The 24,610-nt window shown below is 34.8% G+C and overlaps 1 protein-coding gene and 1 pseudogene across 1 annotated transcript in view; both read right to left on the bottom strand.

Annotated features, from left to right (window-relative positions):
- LOC133846925 (zinc finger protein 2) overlaps positions 1-24,610 on the bottom strand; it is a 52,059-nt gene that overhangs the window by 16,094 nt on the left and 11,355 nt on the right. Inside the window, 5 exon segments of the mRNA XM_062281638.1 lie at positions 1,031-1,212; positions 7,541-7,689; positions 7,692-8,642; positions 8,644-9,366; positions 18,505-18,551. Of these exon segments, the coding sequence (XP_062137622.1) occupies positions 1,031-1,212; positions 7,541-7,689; positions 7,692-8,642; positions 8,644-9,366; positions 18,505-18,525 (2,026 nt within the window). The 5' untranslated portion in view covers positions 18,526-18,551.
- On the bottom strand, positions 2,834-3,451 carry LOC133846990 (peptidyl-prolyl cis-trans isomerase-like; annotated as a pseudogene).

Raw genomic sequence — 24,610 nt, 5'->3', positions numbered from 1 at the left:
CAACTTTTCTTTAGTTTCCGTCGCTGTTTTGCCTCTCAAAAAATAATGTTTTATGAGGAAACGAAAATCGTTTTCTTCCATGGTCAACATGGTGTCAAACACATCAAAATTATCAGCTATCAAAACAAAACTAAGGGCTGTATCGCTCTGAATTTCAACATGGGTACCTAAATATGAATGGACTATAAGGAACGACAATAATTTTTGCGATAGCAGCGCATTTAGGTGGTCAAGGAGGTTACTTTTCAGCCCACCTAGTATATTGAAGAATAAAAATATAAGATATTTGGCTTCTGCCTGCTACATACATACGTTTACCGTAAACAAGTATAAAAATATACATTTAATGGCGAATTTCGTTTGACATTCTTACTTATAAATTTTAGTCCAAATGCTAATTTAACATATATGTATCACTTTCACGACAAAAACGTCTAAAAAAGCAATGCATGTAGTATTGCACATTTACGAAAAAACACGTATAATAAATATTGAAAAATAAATGTATTTCATAAAATTTGATAAACAATTTACTTTACTTATAAAAGAAAGAAGTAAGAAAGCTGTAGTCGAGTGTGCTCGACTGTGAGATACTGGCTAACAAACAAAACAATAAAACTAAACATACGCGAAAGGATATATTGATATACTAGTACTACATTCAAAATACACCATAGAGCGTAAAATATACCAGATTGTCAGCCAACGCTACTAAGAACCGTAGTAATTAGGGGATGAAATTTTCTTGGATCGTGACTAAATTTTTAGAAATCATAGACATTATAGTTATTATTGTCAATTCTATTTTGCCGTCTCAGCTGTTGACGCTGATCAAGAACATATACATGTCCTTGCTTGTATATACTATTTGCTTGTTACATACATTTACATTATAATACCCTTCTACACAATGGGTAGCAAGAATACACATTCTTTTTACTTTATAAAAAATATTTTATTAAATGAGGTTAAAGCTTTATTAGTTTTTTAGGCTGGGTAGTAAAGCAAGTGTAACAATAAAAAAACTTACCTGCTAAGCAATAACCACAGGCACTTTCCCCATCCGGATGTTTTTCGCGCATATGAATCTCTAATGTCTCCTGATATTTATAATGCCAATTACATTGCGGACATTTAAGGGTCTTGCATGAGTTACGTGTTGACATCTGGACTCCACTATTTAAGCGGGCAGAATTCAAAAGCATTTCACAACTGCAATAACAAAAACAAATTGAAAATTAAAGTACGGTGTAGAGTTTCAAAAATATTAATATTTATCCCTTTTAAGAACTTTGCAACCCTTCAAAGTTTAATTAAACTATTAATCGATATCAAAAACATCTCGCTACGAACGGCATTGAACATTTCAAATTCAAAGCGACTTTGGATGCACTTACGAAAAGAAGTGGCATGAAATGCAAATGACGAGCTCGATTTAGTGTTGCCAAGCACTGGTCCGAGATAAAACAAATTGCTTTATTAAAAAACTCTTTAAAAAACGGCCGTCAAATGGTAAAAAACAGCGCTTAAAGCGTTGCTCCCAGATGAGCGAACTTTTGACGTGCGAAGAAGCTATACATTGATCATTTTAGCACTGTGTTCATTTGACAATAAAATGGTGATGTTGATGATGTTTTGTCAAACATCAGAAAACATCGCTAAATAAAATATCGATGCTCAATGCATCGCTGTAGCTTTAAAGAGATTATTGAATTAGATCCATTTTAGAGAGACATTTATCCATTTTGTTTTCCAGCTATTCTTAATTGGCTTCAAAAGGATGCTATCGAGGTGTATATCCTATAACAATACAATATACATGTACATACATATGTATGTAGATCAATCAAACAAAATTAAATCTTTAGGCATAAAAACGTAAAAACTGGGGGAAATAATAAAATCTAGAATAAATGAGATCGCTCATCTCGGAGTTACAAACTTAATAACATAATTTATATTTTTCGTCGTGGTGGACCGTTGCTAGTATTTTCTCATACACACTTACATATGTATGCATTTAAAAAAAGGTAGCATATCCATTTTAATTATCTAATATGAATTCAAGCAACGACATTATTGTCTGCACAAAAGCGCAACTAATGGAAGATCTCACAATGACAACAATGTCACCCCACATATGTACAAGTGTTGATGAAATTTTATGTATCTAAATAAATTGCGACAATTGATGCTGAAGAGACAAGAAAATGTATACGTTTTATATATCACTTATCAAGTGAAATCAGAGCAATTGGTTTAATTTATTTTAGTTAAGCCGCTTCGCCCTTGTGTACGTAAATTCACCGTCCACGACCGACACTCCAACCGCCATCCTCCGTAACCCACAAGTCAATTCCCAACGCGCCACACTATTAAACTGCGGTAATTTACATGCAGATGATTAAGCAAGTGTCCACATATGTACATACTTATGTACATACACATATGTACATTCATATGTGTGCATGTGCCTTTAAATGCTTGTTTAAATGTATTGATAAGTACCATCGCCCTGTCTCTATAATTACACAAATTGGTGCATCACAATTATTGTATTGTTTGCATACATACTATATGTATGTATGTAAATACATATGAAAGACGGGGTATCTTACAATGAAAAGGTACTTCTTACATACATACATGTATGTATTGATCAAAGCTTATTTCAACCACCACCAACCGACAAATTTTTAATCAGTATACTGGCCAAACTAAAAAAAAATTAAATTTACTTAAACGAGGCATTTACGTTTAATGTAAAATGTCTATTAAAAATATGTATTATTTTTCATATCATTACAGTTATTGGTAAAAAATGTGGTTTTTCTTTTTATTTTGGAGAAAATGCGAACGGGTTTCGCCTAACAGAAATGCGCCAGGGTGACACAGGCCAGATCAGCTTAAAGTGAGCCACAATCGGCAACCACAATCTTCTTTGTGGTCTTGCCCTACTGCGAGCCGTATGACTCGATCTTCTTGACAACATCCAGACCCTCGACGACCTCGCCGAATACGACGAGTTTGTTGTCCAGCTAAGCGGTCTTCACGGTGCAGATGAAGAACTGCGAGCCGTTGGTGTTGTCACCAGCGTTGGCCATCGACAGGATGCCGGAGCCGGTGTGCTTCAGACGGAAGTTCTCATCGGGGAACTTGCTGCCGTACATGGACTTGCCTCCAGTGCCGTTGTGGTTGGTGAAATCGCCGCCCTGGCACATGAAGTTTGGACTGACCCGTTAGAAACTGGAGCCCTTGTAGCCGAAACTCTTCTCACCTGTGCACAGAGCACGGAAATTCTTGGCGGTCTTGGGCACGACATCGGAGCGCAGCTCCATAATTATTCTGCCGACGAGCTCGCCTTTGGCGGTCGTATCGAAGAATACTCCTGGCAAAGTACTCATTTTCGATCCGTTAGAATATTCCCGAACAAACTGAATTCCAAATTGCAACTGAAAGTATGTCAAACATACTTTAATAAAAAAAATATAATATCTTGGATTCTTGCATTTTTCGTCAACCTTTGACAAGTGCAGGAGCATAGAAAGTTATATTAAAGGTTGCTGAGCAGCTCGACACAAAATATTATAGTATGCCAAGAGACAAAGTCATTTCTATTCTAAGAGTAGCACAATGAATCGAAACTGCCGTCCCTTGCATAAGAGAACAATGTTTATATGCACATATGTATGTACGCCCATATGTATGTATCTATCAAAATTGTGCATTTTATGAAGTCTTCATTTCGAGCTAACATATTCATAGTAGTAATTTAACTTTAATGTGTATATTTGTGTGAATATTTTTTATTCTTTAAATATAATAATAATACACTAAAAAGTAAAAAAATAAAAGCAGACATAAGTAATTGTTAAAAAAAAATTCACCAGGAAAATCAAACGGACAACTTAGTTCAGGAATATGATCGCTACAGAACGAGATGGTAAATTAAATTTAAATGTCATATAATTTATAACCTTCCTTATTTTCTGTTGATTTGTTCCTATACACTTGATATTCTTCTTCTTTCTGCCTAAATTTGTTTACTTTACCCCTAAACATCTTTTCGAACTATACGTCTTTGGTATAAGCATTTGCATCACAAAATCGCATAATTTAAGCGGATGCACTTGGTCTAAATAGGATATAAGGACCTCAACTTTTTAATCAGAATAGGTCACACCTTGAACTCATATCGTATAGAAAGAAGCGTCGATCTTTGTTTAACAATAGGTCTTAGTGTTGAAATTTTATTAGGCAAAAACAAATTGGGTAGACTAAATATTAATTAGGTAGACATCTGACTTGTGAGGGATATACTTGTACTCTATAAACTACTGTTACTTATTTTAATTATTTTATTATTGAAATTTATTTTAAGAATGCCCGTACTCTATTTTGTGTCTAAGTTGCTTTGTGATTTTTCACGTAAAAAGAAAAACAAAAATGATTGAGTGTTTGAAATTATTGGTTAAAGCAATGTTCCCATGTTGCGCGAAATGCGTGAAAAATTTTAGGGCTTCAAAATTTAAAGCGTATTGATATTCCGATACTGGAATAAATGGAATGTCAAATCAGCAGTTTCACATGCGAAAAAATAGACATCAATATTTGCTATTGTCGCCATAGAAATACGCAATGAATGCGATTTCATCTGTTTTTTGAATAATTGCATTTATTTAATAGCATAAATAATAATAAATGTTTTGTGATGTGGTCATAAATTTTTGTTTTACCGATTTCTTTCTAAACGTAGGATCATAAATGTTGCCAAAAACGTTCTCTGTAAAATGTATGGAGCTAGCGTAATATATTATATGTATTTATTTTTTCGCACCCTCAAAATTTTGCTATTCTGGGAATAGCGCCTAAGCAAATATCGATATTAACGCTGGAGCATGATTTACATTTACGATTTTGGTTAAAATTATTTTAGTAACTGTAGATGTATACATATGTAAATTTTGTATTGCATAAGTCATGCTGTCACAGGTCAATCGATCCCTATCTAAAATGATGCATGTCCACGAAATCCCAAGGTTAATTTGCGTTTAAATGAGCATTCGCAGTGGCGTTTATTAGAGTCTGTCAAAAGTCTGCAAAAGATGCTTACAGCTCTTTTCGCTCTTCTACATATCCAACTCCATATGTAAGTAAATGTATTTGTAAAATTAGACTAATGAGTTATTGTGCAGCATTGGCTACATTTTTGAGGGTTCACAATTCCCATTGAAAGTTGCCAGCCAAAGTTCAACCAGCAACAATAATTACACATATTTTGCAAATCGAGAATAAATAAAAACCCCTTTGCAATGTCAGCACGTTTTAAAAGTTTGCTCACGGATCAACCCCATTGGTTCTTCGGCCAGAAAAGGGATAAGACAGACTTCATAACTACAACCCCTTGCTAATGACCAGTGCAAATGAACCGCCAGCGGCACTCTCGGTATTCTCGGTTAAGTTGTTAAAATTACGCTTAAATGGTGAATATATAAATATACCCTACAGGACTGTTGTCGTCAGTTATGCATACAATTTTCCAATCAATGTAGAAAATAAAAGTGTGAAGCTTGGTATACCAGCAAGGCTGACTAGACTTTGCAGAATGACATTGAGCAACATCAACAGCTCTGTCAAGGTAGGATGTGGCCAATCCGAAACCTTTACTACCAAGTGTGGCCTCAGACAAGGTGACTCGCTGTCTTGTATACTCTTCAATATTTTAATGGAGAGTATTATAAGAAAGGCCGGTGTACATCGGACGGGCACGATATTAACCAACAGATGTGTCCAGCTCCTTGGTTACGCTGATGATATTGATATCATTGACCGCACCAAGCGTGATGTCACAGGAGCTTTCGGGGCTATTGAAAAGGAATCAGCAAAAGTAGGACAGTGAATAGGGAGAAAACAAAGTTTATGGTGTGCTCTAGCAGAGAATCGCGGCGTCTTGATTCTCAGCTGACTGCAGAGAACTATAGCTTTGGGTCCGTCAAGGAGTTTATCTACCTAGGCACTGCTATAACAAGCACAAATGATGTCAGTCTGGAGATTAAGCGGAGAATAACACTTGCCAACAGGTGTTACTTTGGGCTCAGTAGGCAGTTCAATAGTAGAGCTCTCTCTCGACGCACTAAAACCACAATCCAGTACTCCTATATGGTGCGGAGTGCTGGACAGTGACGCAGTCAGATGCAGCTGCTCTTGGAGTGTTCGAGTGTTGGTCCAATCTGCGTGGACGATGTTTATCGCATCAGATACAACCACGAGCTGTATGAGCTGTACGGTGATGTTGACGTAGCCAGTCGAGTGAAATCTCAAAGACTTCGCTGGCTGGGCCACATGGCCCGTATGGATGAAGACGCTCCGGCTCGTAAGGTGTTTGATGCGGTGATTGTTGGGACACGAAGAAGAGGACGACCCCGAACGCGTTGGCAAGGCCAGGTGATGGAAACCCTGTCCACACTTTGTGTTACCAACTGGCGAAGGCGCGCTCAGGACAGAGACGCGTGGAGGCACATTGCGCTTCAGGCCGAGACCCGATAAAGGGTTGTCATGGCCATATAATAATAAATAGTGGTCAATTTATTTAAAATTCCTTTATATTATATGTGACATTAAAGTACTTCTGCTTCTGCTAAACGGACGATCAATTTAACTGATGAAAGTTACCCCATGTTAACTGTTCGTCCATACAATGGATTTATAAAATGTATACACTCTAAACTTTTTATGTTGGTTTCAAAATTAATTACGCAGATTAAGACTATTTTCAGTTTTGTTCGCGTTGCATTTTACGGCCGCAATATGGTAATCTCTAAAATCGGAAAGTAATTACATTTCGATCTTATCGCGTGATTGAAGAGTGGCAAATGTATACGTGTATCTCCGCGTTATAATCTAAATCCAAATATAATACTATGGAAAATAATTTCAGGTCGTCACTAAGAAACGAAGCATACATAACAAGTAAGAAAGTTATAGTTGGGTCTGCTTGAGAATGACATACTCATTGGAAATAAAAGCGAAATTACTAAAAATATATCAAAGGATTTATTTGGTGTATTTATGTATAAAGTAAATAACTTCAACAATTTTTATCTGATCGCAATTAAATTTTCAATAATCATAAGGACTTTAGTTATGTACCAGAATTTAAGACTAGCTTACAAATTACGCTTGTTTTTCTATTTTTGCAGGGACGATAGTGAGCGTGGTCAAAAATTTGAAACAAAATTGATCTGCGTGCAAACATGACAAATTATAACTCTATAAATATATCTCTTATAGTCTCTAAGATCTACGTGTTCATACGGACGGATAAAAGGACATGGCTATATCGTGTCGGCTGTTGACGCTGATCAATGGGGTCAGAGATGTTATAATTATTTTATTAAAACTTTGTGCAAAAACGCTTCATTTATTCGAAAAGAAAAATACACCACAAGTAATTAAAAAACATTGTACATAAATCAATTTAGTGTTATTTAATCCGTTTTGCTTATATGATATCTATCACTGTAGAGGGTTTGGAACTTACCGAGCACAGTCGACTCCTTGAGGACGTCCATTAATATGATCAGAGCAGGCACCAATTGTGAAGCTGGACGCAGTCGTCGTGCTGCCCATATTGACACCTGATGATGCACTAGGGGAGATGGGCATGGGCATCGGAGTTGTCAATCCCCACTAGAACTGGTATTAGGAGATCTTTGTGGTTGACATTGAGTTGAAGATTGTAGTGTACCTGGTGACTTGGTGCGAGTTTGAATATCTATTAACTCGCATGTTTTGCAATCGACTCCTTTAAAGTCTGTATGTTCGGGGCATTTGCTGGGGAGCATATGTAGCTGCTGCTGTTGATTTTGAAGTTGTTGTTGAAGAAAGTCCGAAAGTAGTTTGACACTCCTAGCATTTTGCTCGTTTGCTGCCAGTGCAGCCAGGGATGCATGAAAGGAACTAAGATGCGTGTGAGCTGGAGCTTCTATCGGTGGGAAGATACCGCCAGTGGAATGCACTGATTGCTGTTGTCCTTGCAGGGAAATTAGATGCTGATGCAATATGTCCGCCGCAGTTGTTCCGATGGCTTCTGATGCATCCGGAGCTTCTGCTGTCGAATGGTTGGAATGAGCAGCATCATCTGGGTGTGGACGTGATGTAGGGGATATTGAACTCATGAAAGATGTGGGTTCAATTGGTATCAACTTATCGCTACTTAGATTATCAGTTCGAGTTGCCAAAGGCGAATCATCACTTTTCTGCCGCAGCACTTCCAAGTCAATTAGCAACGATGCTGAAGCTAAAGCTGGTGCAGAGATAGACGCAGATGAGACACACATTAGATTTGTTGATGATGATGACTGTAATGAAGGTGCCGTTGTAGATGTCAATGTCGATGTTGTTGTCGTTGTTCTGATTGTATTTGTATTGTAGCTTGTTGATTTTGAAGGGGTGTTATTAGTCTTTATTGTTGCTGGATTTGAGGAACTAAGTTTCACAGTACTATTGACTGCTACTTTAGATATTGCAATCGTCTTATCTGCATTTTCTTTCTTTTCGTCGTCCTTTTCAATATCGTTTTCGCCATCATCGCTAATATTATCATCGTCGTCATTTCGATGATCATCGTTGCGATCACCATCACTGTCGGGGACAACGCTTAGGAGCTATAACTGCTGAAGTCTCCACCAAATTGCAGCCATTTCCAGAATCACCGACATTGGCGTTGACTGGATCAAGTGGCTGAAGGAATGATATCTGAGGCTTTTCATCCATATTTCGCTGGATGATGGCACTGGAATATTCGCGTTTTAGCAGCTGCTGTTCAAGCTCCACCAGATTAAGCGCGTGCTCTGCTTTCGCATGCAAACTAAATGAATTAACGTTTCCAAATGACAATTTACAGATAAAGCACATCAATATGGGCTTGTGCGAATGCGTTTGAAATACATTAGCTCCGTCCTCGCAATATGCGTTGACATCTTGAGCGGAGACCACACGAAACGAGTGAATTTTTGGACTTAGTTGATGATAGTCCTTTACAACTCCGTTTTCCTCAACGATTTGATCCTGCAAAAGTCTGACTTTATTTGCCAATGCCAATGATGTTCCTTGGGCGCGTTTTCCACCTCCCGTTCTATTTTCAGTTTTAGTTGTATACGTCGACGTTAGTCCAACTAAATGCGCATCGAAAGTAGACGACAGTGAGCTGGTAAGCGTTGTAGATGTTAAACTTGTGCAGGAAGGGACATTCGCATTCCCTGCATCGATAATAAACGCACTGCCATCAAGATTGTATACTATTTTGCCATTGAAAGTTTTAACATCAGAACTGGACATTGGAGAGCCGTCATTAGTATTGGAAAACTGCGAATAAAAAAACATTCATTGTTCAATTTCTAATTTAGGTATAGTACTACATTAGGTTAGACAACTTAATTAGAGATAACCTCGTCGCCAGGATATTTGCATTCTATTCTGGTCAGAAAGTTGGACGCTGATTTATACGGCTATCGCCTTAACAATTATCAGTCATTATAACTTTATATACTTTTATGAATCTTAAGATTACAAATTTCTCTGTGGTTTTTCACCTACGTAGGGCACTAATATTGTCCCGACAGTTCCCGATGATTAAGAAAACACATGTCCTGTCCAAACACTGTCTCTAATCTGAGTTTAAAATAAATGTTCATAAGCAAATTTCACATTCGGAGTTTATGGAGAGAAGAGGAAATTTTCCCTCAGTTAACTAGTCAGAATAAGTACGAATTAATATTCAATTTATTTTTTATTGTCGTTTTATATAACAAGTAAGAATGCTTCGGTCGAGTGTGCCCGCTTCCCATTTTGAATGAAAGCAAAATATTGTATTATTCTAAAAATATATCACGACAAAAATACTAAAAACAAAAATGATGAATGGTATATTGATATGGTACTACATTCAAAATATACTATAGCGTGTAAAATATACCAGATTGTCAGCTAAACCAACTAAGATGCCTAGTAAATGATCGCAATCAAATTTTCAGAAATCACAAAGACTATAGTTATTATTGTATATGGGTAATTCCATGACGCAATTTGTCCCATGTGAGACTCTTTACATTGAAAATAACATAAACTGAAACAATTTTAACAAGTAAAAAAGCTACAGTCGAGTGTACTCGACTGTGAGATACCCGCTACCCATTTTGAATAAAAGAAATATATTTTGCGGTATTTTCTCAAAATATACCGAATATATTGTAAAAATACTAAAAATATACCAAATGGTATATTTGGTATATCGACATAGTGCCGTATTGAAAATATACCATAGGCGGCACAATATACCAGATTGTCAGCCAAAGCAACTAAGACCCCTAGTAAGTAGGCGTTTTTGTCCATACAAAAGTATTTCTTTAATAACTTCGACAATTTTTATCTGATCGCAATCAAATTTTCAGAAATCATAAATACTATACTTATTATTGTATACACCAAAGCTGTAGCTTTAAAGTTACTCTTGTTGTTCGATATTTTTATTTGTGGGGGCGGAAGTGGGCGTGCCAAAAATTGGAAACTAACTTGATCTGCGTGCAAACATAACAAATGGTTTCGAAAAAATTGTAGCTCTATCTCTTATAGTCTCAGAGATCTAGGTGTTCATACGGACAGACGGACATGGCTAGATCGTCTCGGCTGTTGATGCTGATCAAGAATATATATACTTTATAGGGTCGGAGATGCCTCCTTCTACCTGTTACATACATTTCCTGCCGGCACAAAGTTATAATACCCTTCTACCCTATGGGTAGAGGGTATAAAATAAGAAAATGTTATTTTTATAGCTCTAGATAAGTACTTATTATAGCTAAGAATGGTTTTGAAATTTTCTTTCTGTTTTGTTTTCTGTTCTGATAATTGCAAAAATTAACAAATTCGTACGCAAAGCCAAAAAATGATCGAATTTATATATTTTATCCTAAAACAGAACAAGTTCCTAAAATCAATCTTACCTCTAAATATAGTGTTTATCTATAGCTTTAAGAATACCATTCACTTATTTTTAAAATTGTTTCAGTTTGTGTTATTTTCACTGTAAAGAGTCTCGCACGGGACAAATTCCGCCATGGAATTACCCATATGCAAAATTCGTCCCTACCTTTAATATTACAATTGTTATTCGAGTTTTGTCAATTTGTAAGCGCGCTGCTGTCGAAAAAAATTATAGCTCTATCTCTTATAGTCTCTAAGATCACGGTGTTCACACGGACAAACAAACATGGCCTGATCGTCTCGGCTGTTGACGCTGATCAAAAATACATATATACACTTTAAAGGGTCGGAGATGACTCGTTATGCTTGTTACAAACATATTCTGCCGGCACAAAGTTATAATACCCTTCTACCCTATGGGTATAACAATAACAAACTGAAGGGAGAGAACTTCAACAATGCAAAATAGATATGTAATTACTTCAAAATTATCTGAAGTATGACTTTTAAAGCACTGTAGCTATTTAATGACAACTCTTCGCTATAATGGCACTATAATACGGTTTTTGCACACACACGCACAACCCAGTGTAACTGCATTTTGCATTAAAAGAAAAGACTAATTATTTGGCTATGATTGCAATTCCCTTTGACTCGTTTGTACACTCTTATAAGTATATTTTAAAGTACAGCAAATAAATAAAATTAAATTTACTGAATGAATAGTTTTAGCAAGTATTACATGAATTAAACATAATTGTTATGTTATTGTTATTATGCTTATATCGAATGAATTGGTAGGGGAGTTAGTTATTAGAATGTCAACAGACTGTCTGCCTATGTATATGAAACTGATATGCAGATACTATAATAGAAATAACTATCATTACTTCGAGGGCACTTGCTGTTGTTGCAAGCAGATTATTATTATTTTTCCTTCGCTCACTTCCGCCGCTGTATGGCATATTTTTAACCTATTAGTATATCGACATAGCAAATAGTTTTTGATATTTCTTAGCATTTTTCGTGGTATTGTGATTTGGTATACTTTAAGAATCTCATAGTCCAGCACACTCAGTTGAAGGTTCCATACATGCTTTTTCTTTATTATTGGTTAGTTAATGAAAACAGGAAAATATTTTGAAAGCTTTTGGATCTTACAAGCTGTATGTAGCTGTTGCTTTCTTCTTGTGTAGAAGTTATAAAAATTGTGGCTAGGCTAGTAGTATAATAATAAGAATGCAATTTAAGTATTTATGAAGAATTATTCTAAATATGATAGTGTTGTCTTAGTGGGCACTTAAAGTATACAGCAGTACCAGTAAGACATTGTAATATTGGGATTTTTAAAACTATCCTAACAATGCATCTTGGTCAATGTTTAGAGGAAAAGTTACGCGCGCATTGACGTCAAAAGAATATTATAAGAATCACTGGAGTAATCAAAAGACTTTGTAAACGTATTCACATGCCTTTCGCCTTTAAGACCTGATGAGTGCGTGGAGTCGTGTTTTCTTTTTTTTTTTTTGCATACCAACCAAGTTGCTTATACAAAGGCAAATATACACATACACATTATGAAAAGAGCCAGGCTCAGATACGGAAACTGCACGACCACGTCTGGGCAAGAAACGAAGGTATTGCCACACTTAAAGCTACAGTCAAAGCCAAAGGCAAAGCCGCATGCCACACTTGGATGGTGGTGGTTGATATATCAGAGAGAATTTGTGTGTGGGTGTACTGCATAGCATAAGCTGAAGACGAACTGAATATAAACCAGTTAAGCAATATGAAAACAGATAACGACTGCTCCACACACAGAAGAAATAAAGACGTAGCAACAACAACAATCAACATCTGCAACCTCAACATACACTGTGCCAAAATAAAGTCAATTCAATCAATTTATATATTTCGCGATTTCCCTCCGGAAATATTGGGTAAGATGTAGGATTTCTTAACAAACCCCTATTTACATATTTTCCAATTATCAGCTGTAATTTTTATTTTTATTTGCCGCGTAATAAATACATAACAAAAACATAATATGTATATATTCAAATACTTTTGAGTTGATTTTTTTCTGTATCGAAACGGTTTTACCTTATCTATGCTGCAATTATTCTCGAACGTAATTAAACCTATATCCACAACTAATTCAAAATTAATAAAATGATATCTCAACTTACAATCCAAATTCAGACATGCTAATATCTATGTGGAATTTTGATCAGTGTACATAAAAACATTTTAGAGTCATCCACCCCTGATAGTCCGTCCAATGTTTTTTCGGACGGAGAAGAGGAGAGCAATTGATGCAAACACCAGAACCTTGACTGGCCTTTGTTTTGAATACAACCAGAACCAGAATAAGGCACTGAACTTTCTCAATCGGGAGTTCGATGATTGTGCTCTTGCTAGTCTGTAATTCCTTACTTGGCGATTTATTCCTATTATCCCTCACCTTCGCTACATCTTATATTTGAATTAACAATTATCTTCACTAAACTCTAAGGCTGATAGCGTCGACATTAGGATATCCATGTAATTATTTATTTTATTAATCAGAATGAAAAACTTTTTTAGCAACTTTTATATCGCTTTTAAATTCTATAGTAACTTAGTAGGCGCAATAGTGTATTGATTGGTATGTAGTTAATATTCTTAATACCCAAATTCATTATAATCTAACTATAAATATGATTATGATCTAAAATAAATAAATAATAACGAATAGAAGAAAACATATGTACATATATGCGAATGCAAACTATTAAACAATATATATACATATGTATATATATAATATTAATATATTAATGCATGCTGTTTACAAATTTATTTTGTTTTGTCCGCGCGTCAACAAGCCGGTGCTTGATATCGCTGGGCCACTTGATGTTACTGCCGTTAGTACGTCAACGTCCAAATAAATAAATAAATAAATATAAACCATGTTGAGCTACTAAGCTTAATTAGCAGCTTTCACGCGTTAAACTATTAAACCCAAAGTTCAACCCAAAAGTTCAAAATTTGTTTATTTTCGTGGTAGATATGTTCGTATATGTAACCACTTGTAATTTTGGGTGTGACTTTATCAAGTTTCGCCACCAACACGACTTCAATGAGTATAAAAATACAAGTAAGAAGGCAATTAGCCGATCGAAATGACCGTCATCGTTAACAGTGTCAGAGAGCATGCAGTGCTCCTGGCAGACGCTGTCGCAGCATTACATTAACATTAGCAGTTTGCTGCTCCCGACAATTATATGTATATGTAACTATGTATAACAAATCAGAAAGCTACAGTCGAGTGTGCCCGACTCTGAGATACCCGCTACCCATAATTTCGACAATTTTTATCTGATTGCATCAAATTTTCGGACATCATAAAGACTATAGTTATTATTGTATATTCCAAAATTCCGCTTGTTATTCGAGTTTTGTCAGACAGACGGACGTGGAATATACATACATATACACATTATTGGGTCGGAGATGCCTCCTTATGCCTGTTACATACATTTCCTGCCGGTACAAATTTAAAATAACGTTCTACCGTTTGGTATGGTATACCAAGTTTTGTGTTTAAGAGTGGGGCTTTCTGATTACATATAAATATAGGATCGTAGCATATTAAAGTTTATTAATCAGAAATAAATACGAGTCGCCACAAGTAATAAACAATAGGGTGAATTGCTGAATAATATTTAATTTATGAATAATTTATGCATGTAAGTAAAATCTATTTGGCTCCTGTACAAATGTCCTCCTGTACAAGTCCAGTTCAAAAGCGTAGTGCAGAACGCATTATAAGATGAGCCACGAGTTTTTATTGTCCCTGAGATCTGATGCGAGGGAATTCATCAAACTGTCATTGTGGTCGGTCGGATAGTAAAAGGATTGGGTGATTTCTGTTCATAGGGTACACACTAGCACGGAGATACGCAGAGGAAGCAAGCAATGACCATGAATGACAAAAGAGCAAGGGGTTTGGGTAACACACCCTTTACACACATACATAACTGATACCTTTTATTTAGCCATACTTACCTATACATACACACCGCACAGACTTAGGTGCCTCCATACCTCTTCAATTTTTGTACATACATACATACATACATACGAGTATGTGTGGGTATTGTCTGTTTGTGTGTAGGTACACTGACAATACAAATTGTGTGTATTGTGTGTGTGCTCGCGGTACGTTGCATTTTTACTCAGAAATCGCTTTTGTTCTGAGATTTCAAAATAAAAGTTGCGAATATAAAACAAAAGTGTCACTTGCCGAGTTTTCAGACTGAGCTTGCATTGTTCCCTTGTTGCCAGATTTTTGTTTTTGTTTTGTATTTCTTGTTTATTTACGCAGACATACTTACTGCGTATACCTACTAACACACCAAAACCATCATGTGTGCATACATACATATGTTATGGCTGTGATAATTTGATTTTTTCAGACACAAAGCAACTCACAATCATTCAATTCGGTGAGATCAATGGGGTCGATACGATTGCGACAAAAGGAAGCCACATCCCAGGAACAAGCTCTGAGAAATGACTCCAGGCTGCGATTTCAACTGCGCTTCCACGGTGATGAAATGTGCTCAAAATTCAATTTAATTCAGAATCGACAGAATACGCAGAAAAAATTCAAAAAGGAAAAATAAATATAATTTATTTTAGGCTCAGCTTGTTGCCGCTTTCATTAAAATTGCCGAGCATGTAGTTTTTAAGCGTATGAATATGATAATTTTTAGATCAGTCTTACTGCCGCAGCTTAACCGTTCAAAATATTGCCCCTTACCCGATACATGTATGTATAAACGTACTGTATATACATACATATATGTACTTATAAAACGTATTGTTAACCAGCTTGGACTGAAACTTCGCCCGCGTCACATTTGAATTTTCATATGTGCAATATTTGCTTTATTAATCACCATCACCATCACCATCAAAAATTGTTTTATAATAAAACAAGTAAGAAAGCTACAGTCGAGTGTGTTCGACTGTGAGATACCCGCTTCCCATTTTGAAAAAGATATGGGAATTTTAAAACACCCAAGCCAATGATAGCCTCCTGCTTGTAACGTTTGCACTCATTGAACGATCGAATTTGTTAAGGTCGCCAAAATCGAGTAATGTTCAATTTAATCTTCGCGGACCTAACATTTCGAGCTAGTCTTTATACCCGCTACCCATAGGGTAGAAGGGTATTATAGCTTTGTGCCGACAGGAAATCTAAGTAACAGGTAGAAGAAGGCATCTCCGACCCTATAAAGTATATATATTCTTGATCAGCGTCAACAGCCGAGACGATCTAGCCATGTCCGCCTGTGTGTCTGTCCGTCCGTCCGTATGAACACCTAGATCTCAGAGACTATAAGAGATAGCATTTGTTATGTTTGCACGCAGATCAAGTTTGTTTCAAATTTTTGCAACGCCCCTTCCGCCCCTGCAAATCAAAAAATCGAATAACAAGCGTAATTTTAAAGCTAGAGTTACGAATTATATAGTATATACAGGTATATACAGTAATAACTATAGAAGTTATGATTCCTGAAAATTTGGTTGCGATCAGATAAAAATTGTCGAAGTTATTAAAGAAATACTTTTGTACTAGGGGTCTTAGTTGCTTTGGCTGACAATCTGGTACATTGTGCCGTCTATGATATATGTATTTTGAATATATACCAAATATACCACTTAGTATATTTTGTAGTATTTTGGAATATTTTGAAAATAATACCGCAATATTTTGCTTTCATTCAAAATGAGTAGCGGGTATCTCACAGTCCAGCACACTCGAGCTTTCTTACTTGTTATACATATGTACATAAGTATATGGAATGAAGATCACACATGTATAACACGCGATTATTATATAAACTAATTCTAGACTCAGACTAAGATGGAACATAGCGAAGAAACTATTGAATCTGTGCCCATTTTCAATAGGATATTATATTTGAATCCATTTATTAAATAAGCTAGATAGGCACAAAAGAGCTTGTCGAAATAAGGACAGGACGAGTAAAAATAGGGAAGGGTGAAAAATATAATAATAAACCAAAGGAGTCAAAAACAAAGACATCACAAAAAAAACTCAAAGTTATCCATAAATAGCTATGTATAGTGGTATATGTATGTATGTACATTAATATGTGTGCATGTGCATTGTATTGAAGGAATTGTTTTCTTTTGCCTCCTGTTCTGAGAAAAGGTTGCTATACTCTGACGTCCATACACATACATATACACATGTAAGTTTGTATGTGCATATGCAGTATAAGCAGGGTAGCAAGACAATATGTTAAGCCTGGGTCCACGGCTCAGCAGAAGTATCACAGTCACAGTAGTTCATTACGTTAACAACGAGAAAATATGGCAACAATGACAACAATAGCCTGACCAGCAAATGTCATGTTTTGCTTTAACTCACAGACTGTACGGGGAGTTGATATACACCTATTCAAAGAAATATACATATGTAAATATGTATGCACTTATGTATGTATGTAAATATAAATGAATGTGTATTTTCGTACATGTGCTTACAGGCATTTGTTTGCAATAGTAGCTGTTGCAGTCCTGCAAGTTTAAATAATCCACACTTTGTTGATGAGCAAACTATAAAACCATGTGTCAGAAGTTTAATTTGAAATTTGAAACAAACTTGATCTGCGCGCAAACATAACAAGTGTATCGAAAAAATCTTACAGTCTCTGAGATCTAAATGTTCATAAAAACAGACATGGCTATATCATCGCTGCTGTTGCTGCTGATCAAGAATATATAGGGTCGGAGATGCCTCCTTATGCCTGTTACATACTTACATTTCGTGCCGGCACAAAGTTGTAACACACTTCTACCCAATGAGTAGCGGGTATAATTATCGCTTTCGTTTATATACCGAAAAAGTACTACAATATACCGAAATCTATTTGTAATATCGATATAATTCTACATTCCACCACAGAATATAGAATATACCAGATGTCAACAAAACACATAAAACCATTATACATATAATGATATCTTAAATAACTTCTACAAATCGTATTTGATGGCAACTAAATCAAAATGATATACACTGTAGTTTTTATTCAGTTTGCGTTCTGTTCGGTTTGCGAGGGAGGAAGTACGCACTTGAAATCTCTGGAGCAAACTTGATCTTTGAGATCTAGTGTTGCATACGGACAAGAGATCGAGAATATATATAGTTTATGGCGTCCAAGGTGTCACCTTTTGCTGCCGTCTGCCCTACGAGCAGCCAAAATAAAAACCGAAAGAAACTCATCGAGGCGTTAATCGAATAATATTGAATTTTTTCTATTTTGATATTTCCGTTTTGCTAAACGTTATATTAAATACTAGTTATAATATATTAACTTACTTAACTTCTTAATTGTTAGTATTACATTTAATTTGGTTTGTTGTCCACTATCAGTAGATGATTCCATATAGAAATTATGATACCTTTATTTAAATGAAGTTGAACTGAGTGAAACTTACCGATAAAATTAGGTGAGTCATTCACCCCCATAGCAAAATTTTATGGTCTGTAAGAAATGAATTTTTCGTTGGTTATTTATTTACATTTATCTTGTATTTGATTTTATATCATTTCATTTAATTTAATTTTTACTTGAGGAAACAAAACTCATACTCAATATTAATCTCAACAACTTTTTAATGACCTTTGATTTAAAAAATAATTTTAGTTCTAAAATGTTTTGTGCTGAAATCAAATTAATCTTTCTCCAGTTGCAAATTTAATTTTTCTTATTTTGTTAATATGCAATTTTTGATTAGTGATTTTTCATAAAATTGATAATTGGTTTCGACGACAATCTGGTATATTTCTTACTGTATATGGTATAAATTTATTGGTATGTTCCTATACCAAATATTCCTTTTGCTAAGTCCTAATATATGTATGTGTTTTTATACCCGCAACCCGACTCTATAAAGTATATTCTTGATCAGCATCAACAGCCGAGACATGTCCGTCTGTCCGTATGAAACACTGGATCTCAGAGACTATAAGAGATAGAGCTATAATTGTTTTTCGACAGCATTTGTTATGTTCGCATGCAGACCAAGTTTATTTCAAATTTTACCACGCCCTCTGCCGCCCCGCAATGTTAACAAATTCCTGAAAATTTGGTTGCGGTCAGATAAAAATTGTGGAAGTTATTATGGTCAAAAACGCCTACTTACTAGGAGTCTGAGTTCCTTTAACTGACAATCTGGTATATTGTGCCGTCAGTGGTATATTTTGAATGTGGTACTCTATCGATATACCAAATATATTATTTAATTTAGCCACTGCTTTAGCACTGTTTTACTTTTATTGAAATTGGGTAGGTGAGATCTCACATACAAGACTCGCCTATAATCTTTTACTTGAAGTCTTATATTGGAGTGCAAACAAAATGTAACGAGTCATTTTTGTCTGCTATATTGAATTGCTATTTGCTTCAAAGAAAACTTTTTAATATCTTGGTTTCGGGTAAACATAGAGTAACCACCTAATATTTATGTATGCTATATCTATGTATGTATGTATGTATGTAACATATGCATCTTAAGATATTTGGAATTCATTATTATTCTCTTATCGTTGAAAAAGATATGCTATCTCATACAAGTTCAGTTGTGATCCTCTTTTTATAAATCTCATAATGAGTTGAAATGATTGGCGAAATAGAATCACATCTATCAATAATAACATGAGTGCGGAGCGGAATACGTAAACTGTGAATATATGAAAGGTGCTTATGTTATGTTGCCAGGTGTCATTTAAAAAGGTCTCACAAAGCAAGTCTGACTTTGTTTCAAAACTGGTTCTAACTCACAGCAATTTGTTAGAGAACAGAAGACGGGAAAAGAAAATTTGTACTCTGCTATATGATTACTCTCGAATCACGAAACTAATTTTGGACACAGGAACACTCCTGATTTCAGACAAAAGACTCAGTTAAGCTATTCCAAGGCCTAGCACCACCAAATATTGTATGAGGAACAAAACCACAAGAACAAAAGTTCAACCAGCTATTTTCCAATTATGTTATTATAACTGCTGCTTTAGATATATACACTTTAAAATGTGCTCAATAGAATTTCTATTGACATTGCATTTTAATCATCGACTTTCTATATAATATTTTTATTAATTTTGCTCATTTTTTTTATTCAAATTTAAATGTACAATCAAACAATTTAATACAATAATGCTAGTGATTTTCTTTCGTGGACAGAAAATCGGACTAACAATATATACAAACAAATGGTTAGAAAAAACTAGACTTTTTGTAATTTTATTAATTGATATTACACTTTTCTTTATTGTTAAATTACTCTACAGTTTTATTTAGTATTTAGTATCCTCCAAAAATGCAATGGAATTATATTTTTGATTCCGTTTGTGTTCAGAGTTTCAATGAATTGAATCTGTTAATAGCTAAACAAATATGTAGGTATTAAACATATGTATCTAGAGTAAACAAAATTCGGCTTGATAACACAGATTCGTTTTTATGGCCACTTTTAATTTACCCTTTCATGTCAGCTCCGCATTTTATTGAGCGGTAATTAAATATTGCGTTCACGTAATTGGCTCTATGTACGTATGCATGTATGTATATGTAGATGTGTATAATGTACGAGTATGTGTATGTGTATACGTATTGTGCACGTTTAAAGTGAAGAGTCGAATAATAATTTGCGAGACACACACACATACTTATGTATGTTTCAGTGCTTCGGATCAATCTCCCGTGGTAGCATCAGTTTCGGCTTTCGGGTAAGTATCCATTTGCGCATGATCATGCTCAATATTAAAGCCACAAAGACAGAGACAGAGGAAAGCAAAAAGAAAAAGAGTTCAATGCCCATAAACTGGAAACGGCCAACGACATAATTCGTGTCCCACAAAAGGTGTTAAACTATTTCAAAATTCACGAAGCCTCTCATTCATTGAGCCAGCACCAATCACGTACAGATAAATAAAATAAAATAAGACAAATAAGATAGCTAAAATCGAGTATGCTCGACTATAAGATACTCGCTACCCATTTTCAATAACAGCATATTCTACAAATATACCAAATTAATATTCCGAAAATACAAAAACAATATACCGAAGACTATATTTGGTATATCGTTATAGTACTACATTAAAAGTATTTACTTTAATACTTAATAGAAAATACATCAGATTTTCAACCAAATCAACAAATCAGTATTACTTTATTGCAACCACATTTTCAGGAATCATAAATACTGTGGATACTATTGCGTATAAATTAAAATTAAAATTTAAATTTAAATTTAAAATTACGCTTACTAATCGATTTTTTTCGGGTTTCGGGGCGGATGTGGGAGTTGGAAAAATCTGAAACAAACAAGTATATTGCAAGTGTTTTCGATAAAATAAGGCATCTGTACCTTACCATACGCTACTTTACGATCGCACTGTTACCCGAAATGCACATGTATGAAAATCTAGCCCTTATAGAGAATCTGGGATCTATGTGGGTGTAGAGACTGACAAATTTCAAGTGACTAATTAATATTGAAATGCTTTTCTATATTATGAATGTACATAATACCTATATAAAATTCAACCAAAAGCCAAAAATTTCTTCATTCAATGATTATTTTGTTCACTAAAATTTGAAATGAAGTCAGACAATACATAACATATGGTGAATCGTATATAACATAGAGTATAAAATATATCATATTGGATTGGAAATCAAGCCAACTAGGACTCGAATGCAGCAGCCGTTAAAATTATATAAAACTATTTTTTACTTACTTCCTAATCATAACCGCAACCAAAACAGAAATCGTAAGGATTGCTATTATGATTGTAAGTACCGAAAATAATGACTGTAACATCAAAATTTATTAAGTTTGTAGGCGTGGAAACAATCTAAAGACAAGTTTTATCTAAGAAAAATTATAGTCTCTAATATCCAGATTTCAATACGGACAGACGGCCATGGCTATATCGTCTCGGCTGTTGACGCTATCTGGAAAATGTGTACTTTATGGAGTCGGAAATGTCTTCTTTTACCCTATCGGATACACTAACGTGCAATATATATTATATGTCACTTTCTTATTTGGTAGCTAAGAACCAAATATATATTCAAGCGGTTACATAGAAGTCGAAAGTAAATACGATATGGTCGTGAAAAACTATCTTCATAGAGTACCACACGAGCTGGAGCAAATGAACGAATGTTTAATACTTGTCGTTTGCTCTACCGAATTGGGAATTGGGATAAAACTATCAAATTGGTTGCTTATTTTCATGTGAACATACATATGTGCATATGCTATACACATACACATATGTACATACATACATGTATGTACAACTAATTTGCGCTTACTCTTTCTTTCTGCCTTTAAATGCTTAGTTAATTTCTTTAGTGTTTGTAAAAATCTCCCCCAAAACTATAATCATTTGAGTTTGTCTGTATGTTTGTAGTATTCAGCAAAGGTGTGATTGCGGATGATTCAAGACTATAATTTGACGAAGATGACTCGCAAAGCACAACGAGAATTAAAACTATCAACGACAACGGCAGCGGCAGCGGAAGTTGTCGAGACGGGTTTTTCTCATTAAAAGGGATTATTGTCAAAATCAAAATGTGCACTAGTGTAACACAGCACAAACGATGTACATACATACATATGTATATACATCATATACATACATATTTATACACACGTACAAAAAAATGCACATATAATGAATTACCTAAAAAACTGTATATACATATATACATATATACATACATACATACATATATAATATATGGCTGTATGACTGACTACTAAATAGAGGAAGACATTAATTATTCACCAATTTAATAATACCTAATTGACTAATTATCATGTATTCATCATAATTATGAGCACACTAGGTATGCTGAAATTCATTTAACATTTTTAATTTCATTTAATTTGTGTTTCATTATTTTTTGTGTTATCTTCTTACATATGTACATACATACATTCATATGCTCATGCTCATATTCCATGCTCATGATAACAAACAGCACATTAGACCGCACAGTACCTTATCATCACCTTTGCATTCCATTGCAGATGCTACTCTCATTCTAATTACGTTCATTATCCGTGTATGTACATACATACTCGTATGTATGTACATACATATGTCTGCGCATTAGCTATTACAATGCGTACAGAATATTTCGTGTCATCTAACAACTGCTCAAATTAATAATGGAAGATTATAGCAAACACAGACACACATTTGTATACACATGCATTCTTATCTGTACAATAGATTGAATCGAAGGACTCCTGCACATTGATTCGATTTCTTCACAATTAATTTTAAAATTTCCATTGCTTGGTCAATTAAAGTCATTAAAACAATTGATCGATAATATGTACATATGTATATACTATATATACAAAAGTGTGACGAAGCATTTAGTTTTTGGCTGGATATAGAAAATATTAATTATAATATCTTTAAGCAAATAAATTATTTTTAACATCTCATATAGGATGAAGATTCTTAAATTCTGTTTTATAATTACAATATTAGACTAAACTTACATTGAGAAAATTCCATAGAGTCAAAAGTAGTTAAGACCCGACTACAGCATGTCTTGCATTTCTTGAATCTACAAATCGAAAACTTTTACCTTATAGCAACAAAAATTCGAAGGAGTCATCATAACTATTGTATTATAATTATTATTGGACATTCGAAAATCGAAATTTTTGGCAATATTTTTTGCTTGCAAAGCAAAGCAACATGTGGGATATGTAAATATGGATTACTTCAAAAACTAATTAAATTATTTTCTTTTACTGCACTATCTACAACTATCGACGATAGATTTTCCTTGCTATCGTCGACAGTCGATAGTTTATGGAAACTATCAAGCACTATCGATAGCGCAGACTATTCATTTTGTTATTAATTAGAATTTGTAAAGCTATGCCACAAATGCACGAAATTTCCTTTCGTTCACACTTTTAATGTAGAGATTAGAGATGGGAAAACCAAAATATCAAACACTATAGCGATTGACCACTAACAAGAGTGCACGCCGATATCGAGAGCGTGTCGATAGTGGCTAACCATCAATAGTCCCGATAGTGACATCGATACTTGTGCACCTCTAATGTTTCTGCATCTCTAATGGCTAATCAAGAATATATATAGTATTAGTATATATATTTTATAGAATTGGAGGATATACCCTATGAATACCGTGTATAATTATAATTTGAATATATATAGAAGTCAATTGCTCAGTTAGTTAATTCCCGCTTCTTAGGTAACATATTATTAGTTGTTAAATCAATAATAATCGCATATATTCAGTGAAATTTTCGAGACACATCGAGAAACATCGAGTGTAGCTGAGTAGATTTGATCCGATCGACAGGGAGATTTATGACACCGTATGTGTATTTACAGAATATGTATGTATGTACATACGTTGTATATACATAGATATTTTCATGTACTCATCTGAACCAGGCTAACAGCCAGTGAAGAAATACGAGAACACTTTTGCGGAAAGGGCAAGTGGGTGGGTGATGGGTGATGGGT

Source organism: Drosophila sulfurigaster, chromosome 4, assembly GCF_023558435.1.
Source record: "Drosophila sulfurigaster albostrigata strain 15112-1811.04 chromosome 4, ASM2355843v2, whole genome shotgun sequence".
NCBI classification, from domain to species: Eukaryota; Metazoa; Arthropoda; class Insecta; order Diptera; family Drosophilidae; genus Drosophila; species Drosophila sulfurigaster.
This window is presented reverse-complemented; position numbering and strand designations above follow the sequence as displayed.